Consider the following 21,707-nt stretch of genomic DNA (forward strand, 5'->3'; position numbering starts at 1 on the left):
GAAAAAAATAACAGAATGTTACACACCCGCTCCAGAGCTAGTTTGGGTACCGTAGAAAGAACGATTTGTTCCACCAAGGTCAGGAAGAGGGGAGTCCCATGAAGCTTCTAGCTACTCATGTAATGCATCCATAGAGGTAAAAGCTTCTCCACATCCTCCACCTACAATAGTGGACCTCCATAAAGGTACAAAGCAATCCACACCTCCCAGTGTTCAAGAATCACCTGATGAACCACTTCAAGTTCGATCCTGGGAGAGTACCTTACCACCCTTGCAACTCGATGAGGCACCTAAGGTAATAGAAAACTACTGACAAAAATCCTCACCTATTACCGACTGAAACAATTGGTTTCAAAGGGTGACGAGCACATTTCAAACGATATGATCTACCCAAGGAAGGGGGGAGTGTTTGTTGACGGTCATCATTCACTCACTCCCCTCTCAACCTTGTTTCCCTGACCTCTCAATCACCAATCTTAGGGAATGTATATATAAAGCCTTATACTCATAAAAAACAAAAATAATAAAGAGCAAGAGCAATTAGCAAACGAGTATGCACAATAAAAGTCAAAACATTGACTCAGACCTACACATTCGCATCCGATGCACTGAAACAGAAACCTATGCCATAAAACACCTTTGATACTCATCAATTGAGTGATGGAGGGTAGGTAGAATTGGTACAATAGGAGTTTTTTTGTTTTAGAGTTGAGTGATTAGAAAAGTTTCTTTTTTTCCACTGATGTGCCTCCTAGAGGTATTCTTTGTGTTTCCTCGTGTGTACAGGAGCTTGTTGTTGTTGTTAGGATCTGGTCCTTCATGGAATCTTTATCTCAACTCACTCTTCAAATCAAGTGCAATTATCAATGCAAACAAGTGTTTCTTGTCCATTAGCATTGCCCCTTATCTTTTTTGCATCCATGTTTGTCTGATTTGATTTTGATTGGTAGCATAATATTCATTGCATTTGCTTAGTATCAAACATTTAATTCAATGTAATTTTTTGTCATAATCACTTGTCTAGGTTTAAAAATCAAGCAGTCCGACTAAGCTAGTTTGACCAAGCTAGGCGTTAGAGATCTTCTCTTAATACCATGGGGAATGCCTTCCTAATAATCAATGGTTACTTAGGTTCTTAATCCTATTTAGGCAGCATTGTGTGAAATGTACTAGGGCTTTCTAGTGGGCTTAGTCCCTATTGACCTTTAGCTTAAGTATTATAAAGGGAGTTTCCTAGTATGATGAGCTTGCGGAGGGTAACAGCGTTATATGACCCCCCAAAGTTACAAAATTAAAATACTGAAAATGAAAAAAAAATAAACCAAAGTGCCACAATGTAAAATCTTAAGCTGGAAGAGAAATCTCAGCTTGATTGGGTACTTCACTCACATGTATCGCCTATGGTACTAGAGCCCTAGAGGTTCCCAGTGTGGGCGCTTTTCCTTGAAAAGCAAAAAACCCAAGGCATACAAAATAACCACACACATCAAAATTGAATCACTGTGAAAAGACTTTGGGGGGTCAAAGAAAAGGTAATCAGTCAGGCGATGATTTCATTTGAAATTCCTTTTATTGTAGCTTAACTACAAGGTCTTCTAGGTATAGCCTCTAGCCAGCCCTCGAACATGAAATACTTGGCTCTCACGATAAAACAACTTAATTGACTAGAGAAAATTAAGAAACTTACCCATGGTATTAATAGTCGATCTTTAGTACCTTTCGACAGTTAAATTAGCGACCCCATACTTGTTTAATTTTTTACCTTTACATCTGTTTATGCGTTTGATTATATTGCAATTTAATGTTTATTGCTGACAAATGGTTTAAAATTCTGTTACCAATCAAATTGTCTGCCTACAACTGCATATGCTTTTTAATTGCTTATGAGAATGCAATTACTTTGCCAATGTTGTTTGATTTTGCAGTGACTAAAGGAGGCTAAGGACATTCATCTCAAAAGCTCTTCCACCTCAATGAACGAGCTTCAACTCAATATCTTTCGAGGACGGAATCTACATCAGGAAGGGGGGCATGTTAACCCTCACGCACATTCCTATCACCTACGATGGACGTTGTATTATTTACTTGGTAGAGTCAGGTACCAGGCTTGTCCGTCCAATAGGAAAAGGGTAAGAGTGATCACCGATGAGAGGCGCACTATAACTAGAACATTCAAAGGATTAGTTGGCTAAGCATGTGCGCCCAAGTGTGAATGGGGCAAGCTCATATAAAAGTCAACTAAACCTAAAATTCACCCAGTCTCTCATTTGTGCAATTGAAGAGTGCTCTTGCTCCATCTCCATCTTCTTCTTCTTCATCTTCTTATGTGTGTGTGTGTGTATGCGTGAGAGACAAAGAGAGAGAGAGAGAGAGAGAGAGAGAGAGAGACAGAGAGAGAGAGAGTGTGTGTGTGTGTGTGTGTGTGTGCGCGATCGAGCATTGCGGCGGCACGATGGCGGCGAGGCGGTTGAGCGCGGCGTAGCGGCATCTCCCTCTTCTTCGCGGCGAGGAATCCTCCACGAAGCAAGCGTAGAGTGGTGAGTGACACACCATCGTCATCTTTGAGCTTACTAGTTTAGGTTTGTTGTGTGCTTGGAGCCATTTGTGGCTCGCACGCTGTGTATCGGCAAGTTCCTTGCATTGACAGGTGCGACATACGCACACACCAATGATGCTCACATACATTGTAAAGACGCTTCATTGACTTTCAAAAATGACCAAAACTCTAGGGTTACAGTTATTGGAAGCTGAAGCTCAGACTAGTGAACTGTACCAAACTTATAAAGATTCATAGGAAGAATGAGAGGATTTATGCAGTAAAGCTCAACCCTGAGGAGAAGAAGATAGATTCATCTGAACCCGAATGGATAACAGAATTTGATGATGTATTTCTTGAAGAACTTTCACAATTAGCACCCAAGCGTGATGTTGATCATGCAATAGAGCTTACTCCAAGAGCTCAACCAGTTGCATGTAGACCTTACAAAATGTCAGTAGCTAGATCTACGAAACTCAAGGAGCAATTAACTAAACTCCTTGAACAAGGCTTCGTTCGACCCAGTGTTTCTCCATGGAGTACTCCTGTTCTCTTTAATCGGAAGAAGGATGGTACTCTACGTCTTTGTATTGATTATCGTGGATTGAACCAAGTAACAATTAAGAATAGGTATGAATTGCTTGACCGATTACATGGAGCTTCTATCTTCACAAAGATTGATCTTAAGTCAAGGTATTACCAAATCCGAACCAAGGAGGAGGACATACCAAAGACAGGATTTAATACTCATTTTGGACATTATGAATTTATAGTTATGCCTTTTGGACTTACCAATTCTCCTGCAACTTTTAATCGTCTTATGATTAATGTATTTTGAGAGCATCTTGATGATTTTTTTCTTGTCTTCGTTGATGATATCCTGATCTACTCAAGAAATAGAGAAGAATATGAACAACATGTGCAACAAGTACTTGAAATTCTCCATCAAAATCAACTTTATGCAAAACGTAGCAAATGCACCTTCTTCACTGACAAGGTGGAATATTTGGGATTTATTGTATCCAAGGATGGTGTTTCTATTGATCTCAGTAAGATCAAAGCTATTATAGCTTGGCCTACACCAAAATTAGTACGAGAAGTACGTGGCTTTCTTAGTTTGACAGGATGGTATCTTACATTTATTGAAGGTTATGGTAAGATTGCATCTCCATTGACCAATACGCTTAAGAAGGTTAAAGTGTTTACTTGGAATGAACATGCTCAAGCTAATTTTGAGAACTCAAAGAATCTTTGGTGAATGCTCCAATACTACAACTTCCAGACTTCTCAAAGACATTCACTGTGCTCAATGATGCAAGTGGACAAGCAATTGGTGGCGTTCTGTCTCAAGAAGGAAAACCAATAGCTTATGACTCTCGTAAGTTACGTATACATGAGTTAAGTTATCCTACACATGACTTGGAATTATTGTCCATTGTTCATGATCTTAAAGTATGGTGACATTATCTTCTTGGAAGGAGATTTGAATTACATACCGACCATAAAAGCTTGAAGTGGATCTACACCCAACCTGACCTTAATATGCGACAACGAAGATGGATGGAGTTGTTATGCGAATATGATTTTGGAATTAAATATAAACTTGGGAAGGAAAAGCTTGTGGCCGATGCTCTGAGCAGGAAGAGTGCTATAGCGGCTGTCACAACCTCTACTACTTCTTTAATCGACCTTATTCGAGAAGGTATGACTAATGACCCATATTACCTAAAAATCTAGTACATGATGAACTTAAATAATCGCACAGAGAAGCAAGAAAGGTAAATCAAAGGCTTTCATGTTAAAGGTGATGACCCCTTTACTTCATTAACCATCTTTGTATTCCAAATCAAGATGGAATCAAACTTTAGATATTACAAGAAGCGCATGATATACCTATAGCAGGACATCCATGATACATTAAGACTTACTCTACTGTAAGAAAGAGTTTCTTTTGGCCAGGACTAAAGCGTGATGTATTGAACTATGTTACAAGATTTTTACATGTCAACATGTTAAAGATGAACAAACTCATTACCCTGGTAAGCTTCAACCTATAGATGCTCCACAAATGAAATGGGAATGCATATCCATGGATGTTATTACATGACTTCCTACATCTCTGGGATATGACTCTATTTTTGTGGTGTTGATATGCTTACAAGAATGACCCATTTGTTTCTAGTTAAGGCAACATTTACGGCTAAGGATATAGCTCAAGTCTTCATGAAAGGTGTTTTCATATATCATGGTTTACCTCGACGGATAATTTTTTATCGTGATGTGAAGTTCACCTCAAATTTTTGGAAAGCCTTATTCACAACTACAGGAACCTGGTTAGCCTTTAGTACTGCTTATCAATCCTCAAACTGATGGGCAGACAAAAAGGACAAATCAAATCATTGAAGACATGTTACGAGCTTATTGTATGCATCAGTAGAGTAAATGGACTAGATATTTGTAGGTGGTTGAATTTGCGTATAATTCCTTATTCCAACGTTCAATTGGGATGTCTCCTTTAACACATATTTAGGAAAATAGGGAAAAATTCACATATTTGGGACGATTCTTTGTGTCTCATGGACTTGAGGTAAGGTTGTATTGTACTAGGTTGTTGCACATATGAAAACTGAGATACAATGTTTAGTGGATGCTTATGAGTCTGCAAGATCCAATATGGTCCGTTTTCAGCAACCATACTATACACTAGAGTGTCTTTGCACATGTTAGTTTACAAATACACACACACATACACACACACACACGCACGCACACACACATGCTCATGCACCCAAAACAAAATTTTCTTCCCACACATGCTTCATTTTATGAAACAATTAAAATGTAAGTTGCAAGAAACTTGGGTGACTAAAGTGAAAAAAAACACCATTCATATTGAATAAGATTTCTTGAAGATTACAAAGGTGGGATGCCGTTATCGATGTTGATTATGACCCTAGCTATGGGTGGACTAATTGGAACCATTGCTAGAAGATTACAAAGTTAAAAGGCCAATGCTAAGCGATCATTCCTCTTCATTTGCATTGACATTTGATGGTGCCTCATGTTCATCAAGTTTCAATTGACTCTCTTTGGCCTTGAGGATTATTGCCTTTGGAATCTTGATTTTTTCAGGAATTCATCCACCCTTGGGCTTCCATGCCCAAATGATGCAGCTAGTGTCTTCCCAGTGTTGAGGATCATTGATGTTCTCTCTCCAATACTTGTTCCAACAATCCTTGTAAACCTCCACATCACTTGCATTCTTCTTCTTTGAAATTGGTGCCCAGTATTGTATCTTCACTTGAAGATAGGTTGCCGAGTCATTGTTCTGATCAATATCTGTTGTTGCCACTCCTAACCAAATTGGTTAATTTTCATCACGAGGTTGCACAAGTACAAAGTCTCCCTTTGCCACATCAAGAGTTGGGTTGAAATCCTCAGCAGGTTTGTTGCGCATTGGACCACAATAGTGGCCCTCGATTATGTCAAGTACTTCATCTAGACCATCTTCCAATGGAACTTCAAGCGGATGATCTTGTTCACGTATACTCCTTGGCTAGAAGTCATCAAATAAAGTGTTTTCACTTTGTCCAGGGTTTTGCATATCTTGCATGAGATTCTCCCAGTACATAAGAACTGGGTTGATCCACCTAGCATACTCACTTTCATCTCCTTTCTCTTGCAAGTGATCTTTCCACCAACTAACATACTTCTTTAATCCTTCCATAACTTTCTCACTATCTTTAACATACTCAAAGGGTGGTAATACTTTTGGAACACCTTCAAGAAGATTGGCTCCTCCTTGGTCATTTCTCTTCCATAACTCTATACCATTTTCAAGTAACCAATCCACATTTTTGAGGTGTACTTTGTACTGCATCAAAGGTATTCCATCACTCATATAGAACCTAAATTGCTATGGCTTTGAATGACCCACTAAGCTATCTGCTCCATCATGTAAGAACCCCTTTACAAATCCTTTAAAGTCTGCCACCTTTTGTAGGAGAAAAGGTGTTGGATGCATGCTAACACACTCACTGAAGATCTTCATCAAATGTGGAAATGTAAAAATGGCTTGTTTCCTAAGCTTCTCAGAAAAGCGACTGAACAATGCATCAATGTCTTCATGAGTGTGACCAACCATAAGAAATCCAAGCTTCACAGTGTCAAATACTCCTCGTGCAACCAACAATGATAGGTATGAAAACACATATCAATTCTTATTTTTCGAACCACAATTGTCAAGTTGCAACAACAATGTTCTTGGCAACCTCTTGAACCCAAATACATTGCCATCCTCCTGTACATGTGCATTAGTAGCAAAGATTGATTGCATCCTTGGACAATCATTTCCCTGTCTAGAAGAAAAATTCTCAGTGTCCACATTCACATTTGTGATTAGATCAGTCTCTACCTCTTCATTATGAGCAGTCTGTTCCTTGCAGTATTGATTTTTCTCCTTAAGCACTTTCATATGGTGATAGAGAGAAGTGGTAGACAAAACATAATAAAAAATATTTGTTCGTGGTTCTACACTTGAGTTTTCTAAGCTCAAGTCACCAAACATATGTTTATCTCTTCTTTCTAAGTTTCTTAGAAATTTTGAGAGAGATGCAATTGTGAAGTTGGGATCACTCAGTCATAATCCCAATGCAAAGTGACCATAAGTTGTTTGTCCATGTCCATGAGTGAGCATTCCTGTCAAGGATACTGGAAGCCTCTCAACTCCATTGAGAGATTTTGGAACTGGTTTAATTTGTGGTATACATTCTTACTATGGTCCATCTTGTCATGTATAATGCACAAGAACTTGGTTGGATTCATTTCTGAAGAGCTCCTCCAAGCATAGTACAGATTTCTACAGCTCATTTGTTGCAACATGTGTGCTCTCCTCTGTGCCATGTATCTAGCACGCTCCACCTGATTTTTGGTAGACTCCAGCTTGACCTTTATTGACGTGCAAATGTCACATTTAGAGAATGTGCTTGATTTTGATAAAGTGACTATCTTGAAGACTTCGTTCCACAACCTGAGAATGTTGGTTGTGACAACGTTTCGTATTCCATTGTGACAAGTGTGTCGTTTACTTCCCGCAAACTGTCCACTTGTTTGTACATCATTGGTAGAACACGTTGAGTTTCCCGAGTGCCGTGCATGGTTGTCCTTGACTTATGTGGCATTTGATCTGCATTATTATCTATGAAGCCCTGCATGAGTGCTTTTGCCATCTCAACATGTGTCAAGCTCTTCCTTATTATTCCAGTGTTTCCATGATTGCCATTGCATGCTCCATCCAAGAATTTTTTACGCAGGCTGTAAAATGTTGACTTTCCTATTCCATGCATTACATACCATGCTTTACTACATACCTTTTTTCCATCAAAAGTAAACTCAAAGCATTCCTCTTCTTGATCTTTTCTATGAGCCATGCTCATACAATCCAATAAAATGTGCATCGGCTAGTGTAGCTTTGTCCCCAAAAGTCTGCCCTCGCTTGCATGATTTTGGATCTATTTCCAATCTAGCAGCATCGCATCTCACAACAATCAATTGTTGCAACTTTGTGAATGCTTGCAGCATCACATTGTTTGTTGAAAGCATGAGCATTACCTTTTTTTTTTCTAGGCCTAACTCTATGTACATAACTACATAACTTCTTTTCTTACCTGTCCCATCTCTTATATCATAGTCACCGGCAATGGCATCCTGCTCTCTATCATTTTGAGTATGAAGAAGAAGACCTAGTTTTGTACTGGTGATACCTTCTTCAAAACTAGTTTCAGTGTTGTTATCTATGCCATCATCCTCAAACTCATCACTGGAAGCATATAAGCTGTCAAGGGAATCTCCTGTTTCTTCCATGAGGAAATCTTGAATACCCTCAATGGCAGAAGAAGATCCAGTGTCTTTGATCAAGGGCTCACCATTCTCAAATGTGAGCTGCCTAATAGGCCAGCTTACCAAATTCAAACTTGAAATATCACTTTGATGTGGATGCATCGACCCTTCCACAATGACACCCAAGCTACTCTCACCTAGTTCAGTACAGTTTATAGCCTCATATGGGTGGACCAGCAATACCACTCCATTACCAAGTTTTGTAGATCTATTCTCAGACCAAAGGATGACTCTTTTCTCTTTCCGACTCGCTCTATCCATCATGCCATCTTCTTGACCAACAAGAAAATCCTCATCTATTGTGTGAGATTTTCCTATGTGCATAACAATATTATGCAATGGCCATTTGATGATGCTTCCAACTACTTGAGACATGGTTCTTTGCATCCATTGTGACAAATGGAATCAAGAAGGTGTCATCAAAAATTTCTAGTACATGTATCGCCACACATGTTGTGCCAATCAATTCAAAACCACAACGTTGAGATGCATCAGTGGAATGAATAACCCCACGAGCTTTCCATGTGGAACCATCAACAAGAAACACTAAATCACCTTGTTTTGGACCTTGTAATTTTTTAAAAAATCAAGAGATATCAGTGAAATTGTATGTCTGAACATATAACTCAAAATTTAATGCATTCCCAAGATACACTCACAATTTTGGCAAAAGCTTGCATCCCATTCAATTAAGAAAATCTACACTGAGTCAATCCATGGAGGATGGTAAGAGGCTCGAGCTTAAGTTTGAGCCTGTATGTACATCCAAGTGCTAGAAATCTAAAGCTGACAAGAGTTGCAAGATAGGGACTATGTTACATTGCAGAGGCACCCATGGAATTTGATAGGAGGATGAAGCCTTCCAAGTGCTAGAAATATATAGCTTACACGAGTTACAAGATGGATCTCGAGTTATATTGAATCAACCCATTGGGGATGGTAGGAGGCTCGAGCTCAAGTTTGAGCCTAAATGTACATCTAAGTGCTAGAAATCTAAAGCTGAAAATAGGTCCAAGATGGTGCCTAAGTTACAATGTCAGAGCATAGATGGAGCCTAAATGTAGGTCTAAGTGCTAGAAATCTATAGCTTAAAATAGTTGCAAGATGGATCTCAAGTTATATTGAGTCAACCCACGGAGGATGGTAGGTGTGAGGACATCTAAGTGCTATAAATACCTAGATAAAAAGAGTTTCACAACGCCAAAGTTTCATAGAGGCAAGCATGGAATTTTGTAGGTGGCTCGATCTCAAGTTTGAGCCTAAATGTACATCCAAGTGTTAGAAATCTATACTTGTCACACGGGTTGTAAGATGGAGCCCAAGTTACAAGGAGGCACCCATGGAATTTGGTAGAAGGCTCAAACTCAAGTTTGAGCATAGAGCACATTCAAGTGTTAGAAATCTACGAGCAACAAGAGGTGTGAGGAAAAACCCAAGCTTTGTTGAAGTAGCCTTGAATTTGGAAGGAGACTCAAATTGAAGTTTGAGCTACATTATATAGTTAAAGAGTTGTAAGGTGGAGCCAAGGTAATGATGAGCTTTACATCAAACCTAAGTTTCCTTGAATGACCTATCAAAAGAGTCGGAGCTTACAAGAAGGTGAGGCTTCAAAGTAGTTGCATGAGTGGCCCAAACTTAAGTTCGAGCCTAGTTAGTCATATAGTTTTCTTTTAGGATAGGACATTAGTTCGAGTATAGGTGGCCTTGGAGATTATGCTATGACAATTGAGCCTTGATGGACATTCAAAATACAATGAGGTGTTTTTTTCAGTTGTTTATGTGTAAATCGAGTCTTGGTGATTATAGTCATGGTGTTTTACATGTTGTAGCAGGACAATTTTACATGCAAAAAGGTGCCGCAAAATCGGTTAAGCAAGAGGGTTGGTGGAGGCGGGTCCCTCACTCATTGATCCTAAGAGGTTTTAGCCAAGGGAAGTCAAAACTATGTCCAACTTGTGAGTATTATTTTCCCAAAACTCTCAAAAAACTAATTCTAGACACCCCTAACTTCATCAATTTTTTTGATCCCTTAAACGTCATTTTTTTGAAACCTGCTCAGAAAAGCGTAGAGCCACTCTCAAGCTATAGGCTCATAAAAAAAGTTTTGCAATCGGACTCCGTATGTGAAAGTTATGCTGATTTTCGTGAAAAGTTTTTTTTTCACTTTTTTTAACCATCATGAAAACCATTAGTTTTGGTCCACACATGTGAGTTTGCTAATCTAACCTTGGTAGGGTTGGTGGGAAAAGCTATTAAAGACTTTTTAATGCTTTTGAAACCTTCTATATTATAATAGGTTTGGATTTTTCTACAGACGGTGGCGAATTCGACGACGGCGCCGACAGGTGAGATTCTTTACTCCCGCATCTCCTTGCCCTCTACGCATCTGCTCGTGGACCCACAAGGCTCTGTTTCACTCCTCTATATTAATTCTCTTTCCCTCTCTCTCTCTCTCTCTTCTACATTAAAATAGGGTTTGGATTTTTGTGCAGACAGTGAAAAAACCGACGACGACGTGATAGGTACGGTTCTTTACTTTCCCATCTCCCTCTCCTCTATGAATCTATTTGCAGTCCCAAAACACTCTACATTAACTCTCTCTCTCTCTCTCTCTCTCTCTCTCTCTCTCTCTCTCTCTATGTGTGTGTGTGTGCATGTCTTTCTCTTTTTTAATTGCAGGTGAAGATCTGATATAGCAGTGGAGTCCAGATTTGAAATTTGAATTTCAAATTCGAAATGCTTATCCATATGCACCACTTGGTCTCTCTCTCTCTCTCTCTCTCTCTCTCTCTCTCTCTCTCTCTCTCTCTCTCTCTCGTGTGTGTGTGTGTGTATGATATCTTCTTCTAATCTTTCTGTGTAATTACCCTCAGCTCCTCTTAATCACTCCCTAATCTCTTCTAATCTCTTTGTGTAATCTTCCTTACCTCCTCTTTATCACTCCCTGATCTCTTCTAATCTCTCTGTGTAATCTCCCTTGCCTTCTCTTAATCACTCCCTCCCTTCCTCTTAATCTCTCGTAAACCTGCATCAATTAAAATTTCATTCTACTAAACATTGTAACTTGTCTTTTGAGATTACATTCACAGGTCCTAAACTTCTACTCTCCTCTCAGATATTAATCTTTTCCTCTCCTCTAATCTATTGACCTTTTTCAATTCTGAATGCATCTCAAAATTCAGTCTTCAATCTCATTCTATTAGTTTCTAATCTCTATTTAATCTACTTCTAATGACTACATATACTCATTATTGTTTGCTACCGCCTCCTTGATACACCTTTTAAACTCTATCATTAAGTTAATCAAACTACAACTACGTCTAAAATCACACTCTATAAATTGAAAATAAGTGGCTATTCTCTAATTAGAGTACTTAATCAATAAGTACTTTAATTAACTTTTTTTAAAGCTGTAATTAAGTAATTAATCTACTTAAAGAAAAAGATAGATAACAACACTTACTTGGTTGGGTACTGAGTGTGACATTTCCACTTGACGTAGATTCTTTGCTTTTGATATTTAGCTCGTTTTGGGTGCCTTGTTTCCTTGTTGAGAAACTAGAACAATGAACTGATGTAGCTTAAACCTCACCTTCTAATGCTCTCAAAGCACTAGCATATTCCACTCTAGAGTGGCCTCATGAGCTTATTGTGGATATCTTAGCATGATAGCGTTGCCTCATGCAAGTGCTTGAGACTTAACCAGGGCAAGAGCATAATAGCAATGTAAGGTCTCTACTTTCAAATTGCACACAAGTTCTATTACACATTTGTATTTTTTTGAACCATCACTTCTTATTTAAGATATTCAAGTTCAAATTATGAATCGTAGGTTGAAAAAACCTAGGAATTAAAATTTACGCTACAAAATTCTGACATGTTTAGCTATATGAATCACTAACTAACTTATTGCAAGACTTATTTACTGATTGTAGAATTTTCTTTTACTACTGTAAAGTTAATATAGTTTAACTTAAAAATGTAAAGTAAATTATCATTAAAGAAATAAATAAAATAATTATAAAGACAAAAGAATACACAGGGATGACAAATGAAGGCACATGGACTCACATAGGAGGAGACAAAGTGGGACACACTGTCACATGAAAAAGGAGAGGCTACTCTTGACTAATCTTAATGAGGGGGGGCCTGTGTGACCTTATCTTTTGATGATAATGACAAAGTGGTCAAGCTCATGGGTACCACAAGGGTACCAACAACGCGGGTATGATTTTAGGAAAAAAATAAAAATTAAAAAAATAAAATAAAAATGTAAAAAATTAAAAAAAAAAATGGAAAAAAAAGTTGGATGTTTTCTTTTCTGCTATAAATAGAGCATCCATGCTCACACTTTTGAAATAGAGATTGCCTCTATAGCGCTCACGAAGTGCTACCACTTCTCTTAGAGAGAAGGCGTCCACAAACCACTAAGAGAGCAAAAACTCTAGTGGACTAATAAGGTGTGTATTAATTGAGCATTTAATTAGTTTTAAGAAGGATATGTGAGTATGTGTGCTATTTCCTACTCTAATCTCTGTAATAGATTAGTAAGATTCAATTAGTTATGTGTGTGTGTGTGTGCTATCTCTTACTCTAATCTCTCTAATAGATTAGTAAGATTCAATTAGTTTTAAAAAGGATATGTGTGTATGTGTGCTATCTCTTACTCTAATCTCTTTAATAGATTAGTAAGATTCAATTAGTTATGTGTGTGTGTGCTATCTATTACTCTAATCTTCTAATAGATTAGTAAGATTCAATTAGCTTTCAGAAGGATGTGTGTGTGTGTGTGTGTGTGTGTGTGTTATCTTTTACTTTAATCTCTCTAATAGATTGGTGAGATTCAATTAGCTTTAGAAAAGTATGTGTGTGTGTTCTCTTTTACTCTAATCTCTCTAATAGGTTGGGGAGATTCAATTAGCTTTAGAAAAGTATGTGTGTGTGTTCTCTTTTACTCTAATCTCTCTAATAGATTGGTGAGATTCAATTAGCTTTAGAAAAGTATGTGTGTGTGTTCTCTTTTACTCTAATCTTTCTAATGGATAGTAAGATTCAATTAACTTTAGAAAAGATGTGTGTGTATGTTTTCTCTTACTCTAATCTCTCTAAGTATACCTACTCTCTCTAGTTAGTACATCTTCACTATTAACTTATATATTGTTAATTGAAAGTTAATACATAAGAGAACTCATCATATTCTTATTATACATTATGAAATTCTCATTCACCAATGTTATTGTCAATTAGGTTAAATAGAATTTTGAATAATACTAAAAATTGATTTAGTTGAAGTATAGAATTGAAGTTAGAATTGGATTAGAAATGTCATGCATAAAAGTAATGCATTCCTAAACTTTCACTCGTAATTTACACACTTAATTTTTTATTAATTAAGATTAGCAAATATTTAATGTATAGAAACTAGATGTAGAACAACAACACTAAGTGTGAATCTGAGTTGGCGAGGGTTCAAATTACAGACTCTCTTTGAAAACAAGGAGATTACTAGGGAAATTGACCAATTTAAAGTTCTAAGTGTATAGCATAAGTGTAGTACAAAAAAAATGGCTCCAAAGCGTGCTCGAACCCAAGGCGCTAATGATCATGAAGCTGGTACAAGTAACGGTGGAATCCCTGCGGAAAATGCTATGTCTCCACCAATCGGACCAATCGGAGCTATGGTACAGGTTAGTATTGCAGTTTCAAGTTCTGCATCATTGCATATGCGAGACCATAGGAATATATTATTTACCTTATGAAAAGAAAACACGGACCGAAACCACGGGGCTTAACCCCAAGAAACTCGTCATATGTTTGATAAGTAGGAAAGATTGTCTGGTTAGACTGGTTGCTATAGGAAAGAATGTTTGTCCAAAACCTTCGGTATGGTTTCTCTCAAGTCTCTCTACTTATTAGCGCTGGTATTATGTGGCAGTTGCCGAGGCATGAGATGATGCCCAGGATGGCACCACTGATGCTATGGTGGGAGTACACCCAGATTAGCCCAGCTGAATACTGTAGTTTTTTTTTGCCGTAGCGTGAGGAAGATGCCTAGATTGGCACCGTTGTTGCTGTGATGGGAGTACGTCCAGATTAGCACAATGAGTACTTGTCGAGCGGTATGGGACGCTCATGAGGACAAGGGTTTTTATAAATAATGTATATACCGATCGGACATAATAGCGCCAGTAGAGATTCTTGAGTGAACCTAATCCAAGGGTTGTTGGTTTAAAATTGGACGACTTCTTGTTTGACTATTGTTTGTAATATTGTTTGAAGGGCTGTTTTAACGAACCAATATCATAAATAAAGTAAAGAAACATGTATGTTTAAACAGTGTAGTAGTAATTAAATAACAAAAGAAGGGTGAGTGTGGTGTGGAAAGTGGGAGAATGATACCCCGACGGTATCATTCTATGGACGGGTGGACCCGATGAGTCGGGTAACTTTCCAACGCTAGAATTTTTTTTTTATTAGTCATAAATCTTAAAAGAGACAAACCTTGGCGGCTGTGCTTCTGAAACATGGGGAAAAAAGCGCACAGGTTGGTCACTCTAAGATTTATACTTTTAGGTATAATTTATTATAGATAGTTTTTAGATAGGGTTATGGTGGTCACGCTCCGCCATAGCGAGATAGGACCAATCCTTCACTAACGGTTCATGCCCGTGGCTACGTAGTAGCTGAGGCAATGTCCATTGGTTTTTCTTTCTCAGGATTGGAGACCTATCAAAGGTACTCCGCTCCTCTCAAAAAGGGGCAGAGACCTCACAAGCAAGTCTGGCTTAATGGCATCCTTGTGGCTACTTAGGGAAAGAGGCTCGAGCTTAAGTTCGAACCTTGCCTACATATGCTAATATAGCAAGTCTGCCTTGAACTTAAGTTTGAGCCTCAACTGTATATGTTATTTAGCATTAGGGTGTAAGGTTGGCCTCATGACATCTGTGTGGCTACCAATGCCAGTAGGCTCAAACTTAAGTTCGATCCTCACTTGCATATACTAGAGTAGCACCAACATGTAGGGCTTGTTGCTACCAAGGGCATAGATGTCATGAGGCTAACCTTACACCCTAATGCTAAATAACATATACAGTTGAGGCTCAAACTTAAGTTTGATCCTCACTTGCATATACTAGAGTAGCACCAACATGTAGCCAAAAACAGGACCCGTTTTTTCACACAGTTTAGGTTGTGAAATGTTGTGCAAGGACAAGGTTAAAGATGGAATTGATATTCCAAAAAAATGTCAAGTTTTTTTTAGCTCATGAGACAACTTTCTAGATAGATAGCACCTCAAAATCCATTTTGAAACTCTTGACATAATTCAAGGAAAATGGTCACTTAACAGGACATAAAAGTGTCCCATTACCAACCTAGTGTTAAGATTTAGTGTCACTTGCATATGAGGCTATAGCACAAACAAGCGAGGCTCAAACTTAAGTTTGAGCCCCACTTACATATACCCATGTATTTTGGACTTTGCATAAATGTATGTGAGCATATAAAGAAACAATTCAATCTAGCTAGGTTTGAACTTATTAAGTATGCATCTCAATCCCACAAGTTAGAGCCTTGTCAATATTGATGTTGGAATTTTCAATTTTGCAAACCTTTGTTGAGACAATAGAGCACACACTTCAAAAGGGATTTGTCAAGACCGACTTGCATTTGCTTCTATGTGATGAGAAGATATGGAAGAATTGGGTCAAGATCATGAGACAATATGCTCGAGGCTTGCTACCAAATACAAAGGGAGAAACAATTGATGAAGGTTCCAACGAAAATCCTAAAATTCTAACTATGAAGGGTGGTCAGATTCGACAAGCACCTGGCACAACAACACTGGCATCTACATTGTTCAGGTGCATTTTAGGCCTCGAGAATAAAGAAGTTCTTGAACTACAAAATGCAACCCTGGACAAAACCATCTTGCTAAACAAGAGCAAGCATACCCCTCATAGAATGGACATGGATGAGATGGCTTGGAAGCTAAAAACAGATCGAGTGTTGAAAGAAGCAATAATATCATTCTTCTTTGATTTGACAAGGGAAAATTTATCTTGGGAGCAAGTTTGTGAGAAGTACAAGCTAGGAGAGCATGAGTACAATCAAATGAGGAGCTATAGCCAGTACTATGTCAAGGACTCCCTCAACAGAGCAAAGAAGACTCCACCCTCACTTCCAAAAAGTCTAGTAACTCTCCTCGATCATCTTTATAGAGCTAATATGGGCATAATATCTCAAGATGAGTCTATTCCATGGAGAATCAAGGGGGTGGGCTTTGATATGGGGAAGATCAAAGACTTTTGCAATACAGAGCGCGTACCATTTCAATTGGTCATCTTGGATCTTCATGGTACTAAAGAAAAGCTCTCTATAGATTTTTTTTGCAAATTTGGCACTCAATCTAAACACATTGAATGCACAATATGAATATGTGCTAGTGTGTTTCATTGATTTCATCAATATCGGAATGCTTGTTGAAGGGGTTTCTAGCCAGTCAACTAAGGTCCACATTGAATATGGAAATATCCAAGCAACAAGAGATGACTCATGGATAGATGGAACGGTGGACTCTGCAATGGTTGCTCTTTTTGTTAGTAAGGTTGATAGATTTGAAGCTATTGGCAAGGCTCATACAAAAAGAGTCTTTTTCTCAGGCTCTTGTGGTAAGGATCATGAATTTATTGATAGAAACTTCATTGATGGACTTATCACAGGGTTTTGTCCTGAGCAAAGCTATGTTTTGGAATTTTTTTGCGGTGGAGTTGTGCTGGAGCAAAGCTTGTCGAAGAAGAGAAGGGCAATTGCTCTATGTAAAGATGATTTTGAAGCAATGGAGTTAGAAACTCAATGCTCTAGTCTTTTGGAGAGCGATCCGTCCTTGCAGGAGTGCTGTGGTGCAAGTCAAGCATCACTTGCGAGACAAACAATGGAGCTGGATGATAAAGAAAAAGAAGACCTTAACAATCTTGACATCGATGAGCAACAAAGCAATGGAGAGGATGTTGATGGAAATGAAGACAATGATAACGTAGACAACACGGATGATAGTGAAGTTGAAGAAGCTACGAATTTTGATCATCAAGGGGGGGGAGACAATGTTGGAGAAATGAGTTCAGTTGTGGATGTTGAGTGTGCAAAAGAAAATGATGAAGATAATGAGGATGATGATGCAGGCAATGAGTATGCACAAGAGGATGTAGAGCCCCTCAAGACATTGTAGTAGCTGATGAAAAAGGTGCGAATGCTTCTTAGAGTATTTTTGATACTAGGTTTAATGATGCAGGCCATTATCATGTACCAACAAACTCCTAAAGTGTAAAAAGGCAGGATAGTGTATTGAATTGATCAATTGTGATGCTTTAGGTCCTTCAAACACTATTTTCTTAATACTATCTTGTGTCTTTATCTAAAAGTATGTCATTTTAATTAGATTTAATTGTTGTTGTTTTAAAAAATGATGGGGGGGATCAAACTTGAGTTTGAGCCATCACAAAGCACATGTCTTTATTTAAAGTGCCAATTCACAAATCATAGCTAACATACAGATGTGTATTAAGAGTAAGAAATTTTGGTTTTGGTGAGACAATAGTGAAGTAGTACCAAACACTAATGAGGCTCAAACTTAAGTTCAAGCCTAACAAGGAGAGATAGTGAAGCACTTGTGTATGAACTTCAATCACAAAAGTCCTGGCTGAGTTGTTCTAAGTGAGACTTGAAATTCCATATCCTAGTGTATCACTTGCATATGTTACGTGAAACTCATAATGTCTTCGTACCTAACAAGGCATTGAAATTTAGTTTGTAGGCTCAAACTTAAGTTTGAACCTTGCCTCCACATGTTAGTGTAGCACTACCATGTGAGGCCAAGCTCATAAGCACTACCATGTTAGGCCAATCTCAAGAGCATCGTAGTAATATACCAAATACAATACTTATGGATCATGAAGTAAAAAGGATCATACCTTGAAAAATTCATAGTTAAGAGGTTTTTTGAATAGGCCCTAGATATGCACAATATAATAATTTTATACATAGTGAATGCATTGAGACTAGACATGGCTTGAGACTTAAGCCTTACATTTGAAGCATAAGCTTAAAGTTAAGACTTAAGCCTTAGGCATGAGCTTAAGTTTGAGCCTCACCTCCAAATGTGAAATAGGTATCATGTTAGGTGACCATCACGTGATCATGTGTATAAGTTTCAACGACAAAAGTCCTTGTCATAGAATCCTACCTCAGTACTTTCAAGTGAAGCTCATAATTTCATATCCTATTGTAGCAATTACATATGTTAAGACTTGAGTGCACATAGTATAAAAGGTTTTCACATAGTGAATGATGAAGACTAAAAGGGGCTTAGGGCTTACATTTTAAACTTCAAGCATAAGCATAAATTTTGACACTTAAGTTTTATGCGTGAACAAAAGCCTAAACTGTGAGGCCTAAGCCTTAGGCTGGAGCTTAAAATTAAGCCTCACTTTCAAATGTGATTTAGGTATCATTCTAGGTGAGCATTTTTGTGTTAATGTGCTAAATGGAGCCTTTCTAGCATAAAACGTCTGGGTTAGATGATGGAAATGAAATGGATTCTATGGTTATTGAAAATCCACTATATTATTTTCTAAATAGGTAAAAATTTGGCTTTTTTCATCTTTCAGATGAAGACAACAAAATAGAAGACGAAGATAACATATCTCAAGCAGCACAAGTGCTACCCACCATTGTTGGAGAGACCCAGTTTCATAAAGGTGATCTTGTAGAGCACAAAAGTGATATTGTAGAACAAATCTCTCAAAAAACTTCAAATGACATGACTAAAGAGAGCGAGAACATGGTACCTACAATTGGAGAGACCCAAATTCATGAAAGTGACATTAGGAATAGTGAAGAGGAGATGGTGGTGGTAGAGCATCAAAGTGACATTGTTGTGCAAAATTCTCCAAAACCTTCACACGACACTAACAACATGCCTCAAAGCGATGAGGATGCAGAGGGTAATGAGAAGAAGGGTGAAGCCAATGAAGAGCTCCAAGCGACTCTCGCAATCAAGGACATACAAGAAAAAATGGACAAAGGGACAGGAAAAGCGCACTAAATACAAACAAAGTCCAAAGAATTCAAGAAAGGGAGCAAGGGATTGAAGTTGGTGAGAAAAACAAAGGTACTTATTTGTCCAATGTGATTAGTATAGATATGGCCCTTTTTGGAAGATAATACAAAATTCTATTATGTTGTCTTTCAGGTGGAATTGACATTCAAAATCAAGGATCCAATGTGCCACAAGTAGACATCAACGTTGAGGAGCTACGTCCGGATGCATGAAAACGTAGGCCACTTGGAAGCTTATATTCTTTTGAGAGAGATGGAGATAAACTTGTCTTTCAATCTTCCCACATCAATAGAGAAAAGCAATCACTTTTAAGAGACATCATTATAGATGAGTATGGGAGTATGAGACATAAATAAACGTGTGCAATTTACAATTGTGTGCTGCAAATATATGGTCCCTTGTTTTGAGATTTATAAGTGCAAAACCTTAAATTGTTATCATTATTTTGTATCGTATGCAGACAATATTGCTCATGCAATCAGCATGAAGAAACATGCACTCATTCTTGATCTTAATGGAGTTTTACTTAGCAAAGAAGACAAGAGGCATCCATGTACAGATTGTGTCAAAATTGACCTTGGTCACACCACAATTGTTGTTCGCCCAAGTTGTTTTGAATTTTTGGATGGGATATGTCAGTATTTCATGTTGGTATTTGGTCCACCATGCTACAAAAGAGTGTTTGCACTTATGTGAACACTCTTGAAAAGCATGCACATAAAAAATATCATTTCTTTATGGTATGGGGACAAGAAGATTGCTACATTCATAATCTTCGAAAAGTGTATAGACTGGATAAGCCTAATGTTGAGGCTATGTTTAAGACTTTGTTGAGGGTTTGGTATCAGTGCAAGAATTTATGCAGTACAAAGAATACATTGCTCATTGATGATAGCCCTTTCGAGGGATGTATTAACCCAAAAGATAACTGCTTATATCCGGAAAGTTTTCAAGGGAGGCCTGACTATCTTCTTTGCAATGATCTTCTACCATACCTTTTAAATCTAAATAATCCAGATGATATTCAATCTGTTATTTCACTCAATCCGCTAGGACAATCTCCAATCACAGAGATTCATGACCTATTTACAAAGTTTCAAGAAATTATGGAAAAATGGGGCATGTTCAATGTCCAAGTTCTAAGGGAAGAACTTGACAACAATTCAGTCGAAGTGGAAAGCTCATCTTGTGCATCTTCACAACTACCATTGTGCAATAACGTTAAATTATGTTCAAGAAAGTAGGGGCAAGAAAGTAGTGAACTCCTTAAGCAAGGATCCATCTATGTTGGCATCCAAGTTTGGTGTGCCACTATTATCTTCAAACCAGCTGAACTTGTTAAAATTGTCTCACAAAACAAAAAATTTGAGTGATCAACATGCTATTGCTTATGCTACTAGCTTGGGGTATGGTCGTGGTCATTTCATTAGCGGAGTTGTAGCAAAAGCATACATATCAAAGCTACAAAAGGCCTACTTAAGCTTATGGGTAGGACTCACTTTAGATTTATCAAAAAATATAAAAAATAAAATCAAATTTTTATCTAATCTAGTAAATTTGTTATTGCAGGTGGAAGAAAGCAACCAGTAAGGGCTTGGCGTGCACGTTGACTCAATCACCTAGAATGTTCACATACATCTAGAGTGGTGGAAATGTGTTAAGAAGATTTTGACCAATACAATGTGATGGGCTCTAGTATTCCGGCCAAAACAATGTGTTGGGTCCAATTATTTGAACATGAACCAAATATGTACACTTTTATATTTCATCAACTAGATGTTATTCAACCTTGGAAAAGAAGTCTCTCTTTTATCTTTGTGGTTGGAGCTCTTTGTACAAGATTTATTCTGTGTATTGAAGAAAAATATTTCTTTTGTTGTCTTCTCAAGGTTTAAGTCTATATATATCATGGATAAAATAAATAATGTTGGTGCACACTATGTTAATTGAAAATAATATCTCTTCCATTCACCATCATGCCTTTTTTTTGGAACAGGAGATTCTTAAGCATATAAATTTGATTTCAAATGTACAAAGCATTTACTATTGAGGTGGCACATGTCATTGAGGACTCATAGGCCTAGAAGGAAACTGATTCCGCCACCCTCAGATACTATACGGAAACAAAGAAGAGTATTGATCCTTGAACTCAATGGT

General features: G+C 37.8%; 1 protein-coding gene across 1 annotated transcript in view; it reads left to right on the forward strand.

Moving 5' to 3' along the window:
• Positions 1–19,762, forward strand: part of LOC147425134 (uncharacterized) — a 149,315-nt gene extending 129,553 nt beyond the window's left edge. The window contains exon 3 of the mRNA XM_086500027.1: positions 19,683–19,762. Coding sequence (XP_086356153.1) covers positions 19,683–19,762 — 80 coding nt within the window. The remainder of the gene's footprint in view (positions 1–19,682) is intronic.
• Positions 19,763–21,707: the final 1,945 nt, after the last annotated feature.

The sequence above is a fragment of the Adiantum capillus-veneris genome, chromosome 25 (genome assembly GCF_014529385.1).
Source record: "Adiantum capillus-veneris isolate H3 chromosome 25, ASM1452938v2, whole genome shotgun sequence".
In the NCBI taxonomy this organism is placed as follows: Eukaryota; Viridiplantae; Streptophyta; class Polypodiopsida; order Polypodiales; family Pteridaceae; genus Adiantum; species Adiantum capillus-veneris.